General features: G+C 31.5%; 1 protein-coding gene across 2 annotated transcripts; it reads left to right on the top strand.

Annotated features, from left to right (window-relative positions):
- The first annotated feature begins 8,991 nt into the window (after window positions 1-8,991).
- On the top strand, window positions 8,992-12,288 carry LOC136783760 (U3 small nucleolar RNA-associated protein 14 homolog A). Of its 2 annotated transcripts, XM_066744041.1 has the most exons (7): window positions 8,992-9,227; window positions 9,382-9,598; window positions 9,674-9,973; window positions 10,051-10,302; window positions 10,371-11,387; window positions 11,470-11,638; window positions 11,705-12,288. In XM_066744041.1, exons 1-7 carry the CDS (start codon window positions 9,181-9,183, stop codon window positions 11,911-11,913), a joined length of 2,211 nt encoding a protein of 736 aa, XP_066600138.1. In that variant the 5' UTR covers window positions 8,992-9,180; the 3' UTR covers window positions 11,914-12,288. The 2 variants fall into 2 exon arrangements, with proteins under 2 accessions (XP_066600138.1, XP_066600132.1); XM_066744035.1 differs by having other exon boundaries at window positions 11,470-12,286.
- Window positions 12,289-12,318: the final 30 nt, after the last annotated feature.

The following is a 12,318-nucleotide window of genomic DNA, read 5'->3' on the forward strand; positions in this document are numbered from 1 at the left end:
ATTAATGCTAATTTCGTGTATCTTTCTACGGTAAAATAAAAATATTTTCTTAAATTATAAAATTATCTAATGTAGATCTGTTTTACCCTATTCGAAGCTCTACCGTGTTGTTTCGCATCAGTTTCGATAGATGGCGCGAAGGCATAATCATCTGGAAACTGCAGGAAGCTAAACGATGGGATCGAAGCGCCGCCTACCGGCAAGGATTGCTTCGGGACACGGCATGAGCAGAGTTGCCAAGTGTAGTACTTTCGGTACTACCGTAGTACCAAAAAGCGACATATCCTATAGCGTAGTACTATTTTAGGTACTACGCTATAGTCGCTGCTGATACTACTGGTCGGCGGAAATACGTCAGAGGGTAGAGACTGTAGAGGGGCCGCAATATAGATATTTCTAATTACTAATTTCAAAATACATAATGCATGGTCCGTGAGCCAAGACAAATGTTAGGATTATTGTATCGTACATACCACAAGTTATAAAGTATTGTAAAGAAATAAAGAGTAAAGTGACAGTTTTAATCTTACTGACAGCTGATATACTGATGGTATAAGTGAATAAATAAAGTGACGAAATTTGTAAACCGTACATAAATTTAATTTTTAAAAATATATAAAGGATTTAACATTTTAGATAAGTGTAACAATAAATTTTATAATATAAAATGTAAGATATATATATTTTGTGGTACTTTGTGGGATTTTATTTCAGATTACATTATAGTAATGTTTTTACTATGTCACTGTGCTGAGGATGAAGCTATGCGGATTTTCAAAATTAAAATAAAAAATGGACTAAACATAATGTGGTTATAGTGTCATCGTTGAGGATCAAACTGTGTTAATTGAGATGAATATTAAAATAAAGAAGTCAACACATGGGGTAAATGCGATAACAAATAAAGAAGCTGATAGATTAGATATATAATATAAAATGTAAGATATTTTACAGTACTTTGTGGGATTTTATTTAAAGATAATAAATGTAAAATAAATTTTTTTTTTCTTTTTACAATTGTATCTACACTGCCGGTCAAAAGTTTAAGACCACTTGAGAAATTTGGCTGCAAAACAGTTGCTTCTTTAAACGCGCATAGCTTGATAAAGAAGAAAGATAAAAGAAAATTCGAAACACCATTGGAAAGGTGATGAAATTCTGCATACGATGGAATTAGATTCATTTCCTAGAAGCTGATAATTACAGAATTGCAATTAAATAAAAATGCTGCTAAATTAAAAAATTTTAATTTTTCGTTATGTCAATTCAAGCTGCTGCAGCACTTGTAATAATTATGGTAACTATGTGAAACTTTGGTGAGATAAAGCTCAAAGTTTTAGCTTTAATTTGAGCCATCAAACGTAACGATATTCATCGTATTTCCTTATTTTCATAACGTTTTTCTGAGTAATGTCGAGAAAAATGTTAGACCGAAAAACAACTACCCAAGCATTTAAGACAATTTCAGATCGAAGAATCCGTCGGTATATATATTAACGACTTATTCTACTTATTCCATATTGCACTTTTATTCAATTAACACAAAGCACTATTCAATTTTAAATTAAATCAAAAAATGTAGAGTAATAATTAACCAAATCTATTTTATTAATTCGAAGCTTTACAATTATCATATTTCTTTTAATTGAATAAAAGTGCAATATGGAATAAGTAGAATAAGTCGTTAATACCGACGGATTCTTCGATCTGAAATTGTCTTAAATGCTTGGGCAGTTGTTTTTCGGTCTAAAATTTTTCTCGACATTACTCAGAAAAACGTTATGAAAATAAGGAAATACGATGAATATCGTTACGTTTGATGGCTCAAATTAAAGCTAAAACTTTGAGCTTTATCTCACCAAAGTTTCACATAGTTACCATAATTATTACAAGTGCTGCAGCAGCTTGAATTGACATAACGAAAAATTAAAATTTTTTAATTTAGCAGCATTTTTATTTAATTGCAATTCTGTAATTATCAGCTTCTAGGAAATAAATCTAATTCCATCGTATGCAGAATTTCATCACCTTTCCAATGGTGTTTCGAATTTTCTTTTATCTTTCTTCATTATCAAGCTATGCGCGTTTAAAGAAGCAACTGTTTTGCAGCCAAATTTCTCAAGTGGTCTTAAACTTTTGACCGGCAGTGTATATTAATTACTATATGTTGCAATCTCTTAAAATTAAGCCTCTGCTATTATTAGCAAACTAATAGTTTTACAAGGCAGTGATGCCAAAATCAAGCTTTTTGCAACAAAAATGAAGATAAGCGCTAGCCAGCAGCAGTATAGAAAATTTGAAGGGAAACGGTACAAGCACAGCTATGCCTGGTCAGCATAGATGTGATTTGGACTTCAGGCAACATTGGCTTTAGAAGAAGAGTGACTACAGCTAACCGTGACATTTGTACGTGTCATCCGTGTGAAGTGGTGCTGCATTTACCTAAAAACTCAAAGCTAATAAAAATGCTTTTCCTAAATTGATTTGTAATTTTTATAAAATGGTCAAATATAGCCATTAATTAATTAGATTTGGTAATAAATACAGAAAATGCGTTTTATTATAACAAATTAGTTGAGATAAAATAAATTCAATGTTTTTATATTAATCTGTTAACAAATGCATTTTTTTATTTATTATTGAGTCCAATAAATTAATGGTTATTAAAAAAAAAATTCCTTGTTATGAAAAAAAAAATCAAAAAATTTTAAACTTCACCAAGACTCGAACCCGAGCCCACCGCATGACAAACGGCAACCTTACCGCCTGCGCTACAGCTCTCGATTGCTACACCAAGAGCAAAACAGCCTTTTAAAGACTGAATACAATTCTTTCATTAACTCGTCATAAATGATCAAGAATTGGCTGTAATAATAAATACATTTATATACACAGCATTATTGCACTAAATTTATTATATTTTTAATTTGAAGCATACATTTTGCATGCAGATACAATAGTTTAAGGGTAACCATTCAGTACTCTAAATACATTAAGCTGTTCATATGCTCCATTGTCATAAATTAATTAAATAATATTATAATATATGTTACACGTGTAATGGTATAATTTATGATAGATGAGCATATGAATAGTTTAATGTATTTAGAGTACTGAATGGTTACCCTTAAATTATCATATCTTCATGCAAAATGTATGCTTCAAATTAAAAACAATAAATTTGGAACAATAATGCTGTGTAGATAAATGTATTTATTATTACAGCCAATGCTTGATCGTTTATGACGAGTTAATGAAAGAATTGTATTCAGTCTTTAAAAGGCTGTTTTGCTCTTGGTACATCAAGTGAGCGCTGTAGCGCAGGCGGTAAGTTTGCCGTTTGTCATGCGGTGGGCTCGGGTTCGAGTCTTTGTGAAGTTTAAATTATTTTCATTTTTTTTTCATTACATGGATTTTTTTTTTAATAACTATTAACTTATTGGACTCAATAATAAATAAAAAAATGCATTTATTAACAGATTAATATAAAAATATTGAGTTTATTTTACCTCAACTCATTTGTTATAATAAAATGCATTTTTTGTATTTATTACCAAATCTAATTAATTAATGGCTACATTTGACCATTTTATAAAAATTACAAATCAATTTAGGAAAAGCACTTTTATTTTATTTATTCACTTATACCATAAGTACATCAGCTGTCAGATAGATCAAAGCTGTCACTACTCCTTATTTCTTTATTACACTCTATTTTTCCGTATACTAGCATTTGTCTTCGTTCACGCCGTTCACGGTGACAGGCTGGGAATATAATATATATAATTTTTAATATATTACGTTCTGCATTTAAGATGGCGACTGACGTATTTCCGCTGGCAGTATATTTTGTGCAGTCTGCATTCCTTATATCAAAATTCACTTACTATAGAGCGTAGTACTTTGGCAACGCTGCATGAGCAATCTCCCGTTTTATCTCTGAATTTAGGGCCGGTGTAACGGAGAAATTCAGGCAAGCCTCATGTACAACATAGCGAGTAAAAATCTGAACATGGAAATTTGGGTTGGCAGCAGTGATTATTAGGTATAATGAAGTCATTTTTCATAGAATCAGATTTTTGCCAAATGGGTAGTATACGAGACTTTTGACAGGTCCATTTGTTTACATTAATATCTTTTTAACAATGTTAAATGCAAAGCATGTGTTAACAATTGGTGAAGTAATGTATTTAATAATTATCACTACGATTTGTAGCTGACAAAATGTAATGAAATGTTATTACTGAATAAAATAAATTAAACCTTGATTTTGTGTTTTTAATTAAATTAAAACTGTAGATATTGTTATGTTAACATGTAAAAAAAATGGAAGTTGCCAGTTTTGTATAAGAATTATATAGAGCAGTGCTTTATAATTAATTTTGAAGCGGTGTGATAAATGAAAAAAAGTTTAATTTGTTGAAAGTGAATTTTATTAAACTCTTAAAGGTGTTATGTAATTTAAAATTATCTTTTAATTAATATAAATATTTATAATTCTATAGAGCGATAATTACATAAAGGTATCGTTTCCTGGTTTCATGAAGATTTATTGGTGTAAAAGGACCACAATGGTATTACGTCAGTCAAAAGAACTGGCCAAAAACTAGGAATAGAAAAAGTACAGCTTTGTAGTCTTATTAGATATAAAAATTATATATTGAAACCAATAATGAATATTATACTGTTTATGTGTTCAATTAGAACCCAAAAGGGCCACCAATAAGCTCGCTACATCCTTGAACCTGTCAAAAGTCTCGTGTACAATGACCGTCACTAATGGCCTACAAGATTTTTTTGATGCGTTTAGGAACCATACCTCCCCATGGTTTTATCCCCGCCTGGACTAGTTTCTACATTGAGTGACTGGAAAGAGTATAGGAAGTGTATGATAGGCTATCCTTTTTTAAAAGCCTTGAAGAGAAAGAGAGAGCCTTATACCGCGTTCAACGTGGTTTCTCCAGGCCTTCGTTTCTTATTTTCCTATCTCGGACGTCGCCATTGCTCTTCTCTCTCTAACTCATGGATTTCTATCTGCGTCTTTGTCTAAAATAATTCTACGCCACTGGGTGATTTTTTGGTGATTCTATACCACTGGACCTATCTGTGAGTCTTGTGAGAGTAGTGAAAAGTGCAGAATTGTCAGTCTGACAGCGCGGATTCTTAATCAAACGAGTGTTAGTATAAATTGTTAAAGAGTTTTAATTTGTTGGAAAGTATTAATCAGTTTTAGTGAAGTTATAAAATTTTTAATGACTTTTCTGGATGATCGAAAAAAGCAGGTATAATAAATTTTTTATACTTCTAAAAACATACATTACGTATTAAGGAAAAATGTAATATAATTCTTGTCAAAATTAACTTAATATATAAATGTTTTAAACAAATAGATTCATGAATTTAAATAAGAAATACATAATAAAAAATATTATTATAATTTTTTATATAAAATGCAGATCCTTGCGTATTTATTATCATATATCTAGTTAATTGGTAAAATTACTTCTAATTATAATGGCTCTTTTTCCCAGGTTTAAAGGTTCTACGGAAGGTCCTACCAAGAGTAAAGTGTATACGTCATGCTGATTTCAACCATAGGAATTAAACAACTCTAAGGAATGGAACACAGATTCAGATTACGCAGCATGCTCTCCATATCTATAATAAGCCCACCTGTTTTCTTAGATAAGTGATATTATTGATAACCATATACAGGGTGTTTCTCTAACGGCGGCAAATAGGAGATTCGTGTTAGTTGACTATAGCGCTCAGGATGATGGTATCTGAGAGCGCTGATTAGTCAATATCATGTAGTGCCAACATGAAATGGTACGTTACCAATAGATGAATACGAAAAATGAGACCCATCCGCCATTTTGGAGTGAAGAAGTGTTTACATGCTAGTTGCAGCAGAAAGAGGTGTGAAATGGAAAAATGTCAAATAGTGAGGTTACTAAAGTGAAAATGGAAAATAATGAATGGAAAGTTCGAATATTCTTACTTTCCATTCATTATTTTTCATTTTTACTTTAATAACCTCACTATTTGACATTTTTCTATTTCACACCTCTTTCTGCTATAACTAGCATGTAAACACTTCTCCACTCCAAAATGGCAGATGGGTCTCATTTTTCTTATTCATCTATTGGTAACGGACTATTTCATGTTGGCACTACATGTTATTGACCAATCAGCGCTCTCAGATACCATCATCCTGAGCGCTATAGTCAACTAACACGAATCTCCTATATGCCGCCGTTAGAAAAACACCCTGTAGATCTATTTATAAAAGCGTAACTAGTTTTATCTACCATATATACTAGATTGAAATTTTTGTCGCAGATAGCTTTGTTATAAACAAGTTCAGTTTCATTTATGAAACAATATACGTATAGGCATGTAGCATTAATACTCTGTATGAAAACAGTTACCATAATTTTATATTAAACTTTATTCTCAGTGATGTAATAAAGCCTTATTATTTTTTTAATATTACACTAGAGTTTGAAAATAATTATCGATTAAATACTTCCTTTCATCGGCATGTAGAATGTTGTCATTTTCTCTTTGAACAAAATTACAACATGTGTCAAAATCAGAGTTTTGTACAGTATCTGTTATTCTTATTATATTATGCAAAACTGCAGTTGCTATAATGACTGCCATAGTTCTTTCCATTGTTTTAAAACGTGAGCCGATTGAAAGAATAGGGAAAGTTTTCTTCCATACTCCAAAGCATCTCTCTATTATTGAACGAGTCCTAATTTGTGCTTCATTATATAAAGCTTCTGCAGGGTTTATAGGATTTTAAAGAGGTGTCATCAAATAAGGTAGGTTTCGATAGCAAGCATCACCCAGTAACAAGCAATTCCCAAATTCTCCAGAATGAAACCTGGCTTTTATACTTGAATTATCAAAGATTGTTGAATCGTGAGCTGATCCAGGCCAGCGAGCAACAAAATCCAGTAGTCTTAATTCAGAGTCAGCAATGGCCTGTACATTTATGGAGAAGAAACCTTTCCTGTTTCTATAAAATTCGGCATCATTCCCACCTATGTCATATTAAACAATGTTTTCAAACAAGAATTTGAATAAATACTTTTATGTTGAACAAGTATATCCAAGAATTATATTCTTACCATATGATTGTATTCGCACATGTGTGCAATCAATTGCACCTATTGCTCTTATAAAACCAGCTCTTATAAAACCAGCTCTTTTAAAAGTCTCTTGCTGGACCCTCAAAATTTCATTACACTACTTGAAATTTAATAAAATCATTACATAGTGCTGCAATTCGTGGAGAAACACTTTGGTAGGTGCCTTGCAAAACAGCGAGATATTTCTTTAATTATTAATGAAACAGTTGACTGAGAGACGTGTCCTAAATCCCCACCAATAATCTAAAAAATATTAATAAAAAAAATTATATTTATATAAAGAATTATGTTATACAATATTTAAACTTACTTGGAAACAATTTGAGCCATAAAATTGTAATGCTATTAACAATTTATGCATTGATTTTATGAGTAGACCTCTACAATTTAAATTTCCTTCTAAACTGCTTTCAATTAATGGATGTAAAATATTGATTACACAATCCTTACTAAATCTGTATCGTCGTTTGAACTGTTCATTATTATATCATTCAAATGGATTACAATAATCTCTACAATATCTCTTCGGTAATCTTATAATTTGTTCTTCCTCATCTTCAAGAGAAGAAATTGACGAATTTAAAAAGTCCATTTTATAAGTACTTAATTATATATAATTACAGTATAGTACACGTATATGTATAAACTGATATAATTATTATTTTGTTTTTAAGAACTCTGGGTTCAAAAGATTGGTTCTCTTATCAATTACCCATTGCATTTCTAGTACATTAGTATAAACATAAAAAGATAGGTTTAAAATCAAGATTTAATAATGTGTACATAGATGGGAAACTCAAACGTTGGTAAAGAGCCCTCGAGTAAGGGGACCCTCGGCCGAGGGTTGTCTATAAATACGAGCCCCAGTAGCATAAAAACGTAAAGCGACTTGCAGTTTGATACAAGGTGATATATCTGATGGGCTAAAGATCATAAAATACAAATTCAAATACTTGTTAAAAATATATGTATATATTTATTAATGTAGATAAGTATTAGGTGAATATACAGTTTTTATATATACTTGTTACATATAATATGTAAAAAGAATTAACTTTTTCATAATTGTTGTTCAATGAATTAATTTGAAAAATATAATAATTTTAGTTAATTTAGTGTAGGCAGTTGTTTCGCGAAAACTATATATTATATTTATGAACAGATTTCAGCTGTACAAACCATAGACTCAAATTAAAATAATGTTTAATGGAAAAATTAAAACTAAATAACTTAAAGCTCTGTATGCCATTTTAAAATTAACTTTTCATAAATTTTTGTTAAATGTAATTTACTTTACTGTTCTGTTAGATCTCAATCTTGATGCTATTCGATTCAGCAACATTAAAAATTGATCCTTGGATAGACGAAATCTTTCTTGAAATTCTTTATAATTTAAAATATCAAACCAATTCTTTCTCTTTCTTATAATTCTGGCTTCTAGACGTAAACGATGAGTTTGTGTATTTATAAGTTTTTCGTCTTCCAATTCTAGCAACTCCAAAAAAGATTGAAACAACGGGATCATTATTAAATAATTAATTTAAAAAATTAACAATTAATGTAGCTTTCCCTCTATATTTCCAAATCTTTTTCTACTTAATAAACTTCTGAATTTAGCTTAAATTTTGTTTGAAATTATAAAACTCCATGCCTCCAACTCTAGCACAAAAATAATTCTATAGCCTGGTAACTTTTTTGTAGGGTGGTACCCCTACTTAAGTCTGACTTTTCGGCGGAGACACCCACCCTTAATTCCGAACTCAACTGAGCATAATTGCCATAATTCAATGGCGGAGTTGGCAACGCTGAACGGAACACTGCCTATACCACACCGTATTTAATTCAAAATGGCGGAGCTGGTAACGCTGCGCCCGGCTGTCTGGAAGAAGAAAACGTGAGTCGTGTCCAGTCGTGATGCATAGATAGACTTGGATAGACTTGGGTAGATCGCAAATTCGCAACGCTCTTTCTTTAAAACGGCTTGTGTGAAAAGTTACTGTTGCCGGCTCTGAGTAGAAATATGCAATCACTGATCGCAAATGTTTCAAAACTTGATAAAGGCCAAAGGTAATTATTATGTTTACATTCATAGCAGACTAAGATTTATTTTTATCTCCTTGAAAATTAGTTTCAAATGAAATAATTTCCGAAGAAATGTATCTGTAAGTAGGCTCGTTCGTTAATTTTTCGCTAATTGTATATTTTCCTGGCTTTGATTTAGAATCCAACGGCCAGAAAGGAGCGAACCATCATTACATATTTCAGAGTTTCATCTGGTAAAGAGTGGAATATGCAATAAAGATGCCGTACAAATACAAGACTTAGCAAAATCATTAGGCAAGAAGGGCTATCATACTGAAATTAATAAGAGGTTAAATGCAGCTCAGAAAAAAGCGAAAGTCTTATGCAGACCATTAGAAAAGCTAGCAGCTGAAAGAGTAAAAGATTTGTTACAAAATATTTTATATTATTAAATATAGTGAATTTATCATTTTATATTTTAATGCTTTCAGTTTAAACGAATAGTTGGCTTTGAAAATACAAGTAATGAATTAAAGAAGTGGAATGCGATAATAGCTACAAATAGGGTTGCTGAAAATATTATATTTCCTTTAAGAAACTATTTGCCTGTAAAAATTGATCCCTCTACAAGTTTCTTGAAACGTTTTAGAATGCAATCAGATTTGCAAAAAGCATTAGCAGAATTGCAGCCAAACAAGGAGGAGGTGGAAGAGAATGAGGAGAAGTTTTCAATGAAAATGAATGAAATTATGGAAAAAAGAAAAGAGGCGGCTAGATATAGAGCCCAGCAGGTTAATATTAATTAGGTTTTAATTTTTAAAGATGAATAGATACTTATCAGTTGCTTCTTTTTTTTGTCTTTTCTTAGTCTTACAAAGAAAGTAAAGCTCATCGTCAAAAAAAAATTAAAAGTAAAAAGTTCCACCGCATTCAGAAAAAGGCAAAAATAAAGCAGCAATTAAAAGAATTCGAAGAACTTCAAAAGTCTAATCCTGAGGCTGCTTTAGAAAAATTGGAACAACTGGATAGAACAAGAGCCGAAGAGCGTATGTCATTGAGGCATAAGAGTACAGGCCAATGGGCGAAGAATAAGCTAGTTAGAGCTAAATATGATAAACAAGTAAGTTCCTATTTTAGAAAAATATAATTACTAAAGCAAATTATACTAGTTGTAAATTTACTTATCAGACTCGTCAAGTTCTTGCTCAGCAATTATCTATTGGAAGAGATTTAACTCAAAAAATTGGAAAAGAGGACAACAGTGATGAAGAAAATGAGGATCAGGCAGTTTTCAAATTATCATCCAGTGACAAAGAAAATCCCTGGGTTAATGGAGTAAAGTCAACGTCCGAAATCGATGAATTTATAAACGGATATCGAAAATATTGGGATGAAAAAAATAACAATAAAAAAAGTCATTCCAATCTTACTGATAAAATAAATATTCCAAACAACGACATAAAGTATTCAGTAAAATCGTCTATGGAAGGTGAAAATGAAGCGGACAAGAAATGTGTTGAAGAGAAAACTAAAACTAAAATTCAAAAGCTTAATAAGAGCAAAGAAAAATGTATTGATTCCAATTTAAGTGATAGGAAAAATGTGAAAAGTAAGAAAGTGAAACTACTAGCCGCAACATCTGCATGGAAAGTGCAATCTTTAGATGGTGATATTTCCCAATCAGAGTTACCGAGGACTGAAAATATTGATGACATGTTTGATAGAATGGTAGAAAATTTGCCAGTTATAATTGAAAATAAATTGAAGCAGGTGAAGCGAAAATACAATGTTGATATAGAAGAAACTAATAGACCTAAAAAATTGAAGAAGAAAGGAATGGATTCGGAAAATATGGAATTTAAAAATCGCAAACAAAGACCCGTGATTGACGAAGCGATGAATGAGGTTCCTAAGAAAAAGTCGAATTCGCTGGAAAACTCGCTTTCTGAACATATAGCTAATGAAGTAAAAGCTAATTCCATAGTTGGTACGGAAACAACACACACACACACAGACACGATAGACCCAAATAAATATATAACTGTAAGATCGAAGTATCTAAAATCAGCCATGCCTGATACATTTACTGGGGATGAGAATGCTTTGGATGACAGTGAGGATGATGAGGACCATCGTAATATTGTCAGCGAGGCTTTTGCGGATGACGATGTTGTGGGAGAATTTAGAAAGGAAAAAGAAGCGGAAGTAAGAATAAACCAAAGTATTTTTAATAGAGACATGTTTATCATTGAAAAAATACAAATAACATATAATCTAATAATTATAGGTGAAAAAGTCTCAGCTCGAAGATATCGATCTAACTTTACCTGGATGGGGATCGTGGAGCAGCAATGATATGAAGGTTCCGAAAAGAAGAAAGAGAAGGTTTATCCTTAAATTTCCTAAAGATGCTGAGCGCAAAGACCAAAATAAAGGGGACGTGATAATTTTTGAGGGTAATAATAAAAAAATTAGGGAACATTTAGTAAGCGAATTACCGTATCCGTTCACAACTGTTAAAGATTTCGAAGCGAGCATTAGAGCACCGCTTGGCAGAACTTTCATTCCGGAAAATGCTCATAAAAAATTAATCGAGCCAGCGATAAAAACTGAAATAGGTAAAATTATTGAGCCCATGGACGAGGATGTACTGCTGAAAGCCCAAAATATTACCAAAAAGAGGAGACCCGCAAAAATATGTAAAAAACTTGGTAAAAAATTGAAGGAATAGTATTTTCTTCAAATGATATGTTCCATGCGCAATGGAAAGTGCCTTATTGTAAATAAATTAAACTTGTTACCAGTTAGCTAAATAATTTTGTCTAATTTTTACTGACGATATGAAAAACACATAGTTTTAACGTAAAATTTAAAAGGTTAATTTCTTAGGATATTTAAGTAAAATGGAGGCTACGTAATATTGAGCAACACAGAAATTAACGGCTAAACGATTAGCTCGTAATTTGTGTACATTAATAAGCATTATTTGTTAAGGAAAGTAAGTTTTGAACAGTTTTGTGTAAAATACGTAAAAGCCAATCGTGTAGAGGCGTTTTAAGCCGCGCACACATACCAAGAGTCTCTACAATGATTGGCAAAACCATAGGTGGATGTGTTGCGTATGTTTAATTACATT

The sequence above is a fragment of the Prorops nasuta genome, unplaced genomic scaffold (genome assembly GCF_024137725.1).
Source record: "Prorops nasuta isolate Cenicafe-Biocafe unplaced genomic scaffold, Cenicafe_Pnas_1.2 PNAS00002, whole genome shotgun sequence".
Classification (NCBI taxonomy): domain Eukaryota; kingdom Metazoa; phylum Arthropoda; class Insecta; order Hymenoptera; family Bethylidae; genus Prorops; species Prorops nasuta.

Coding starts and splice junctions, on each gene's coding strand:
- LOC136783760 (XM_066744035.1), top strand. CDS start 9,181: ATGCAATCACTGATCGCAAATGTTTCAAAACTTGATAAAGGCCAAAG. Junction 9,228..9,381: donor AAACTTGATAAAGGCCAAAG/GTAATTATTATG, acceptor GCTTTGATTTAG/AATCCAACGGCCAGAAAGGA. Junction 9,599..9,673: donor AAAAGCTAGCAGCTGAAAGA/GTAAAAGATTTG, acceptor TAATGCTTTCAG/TTTAAACGAATAGTTGGCTT.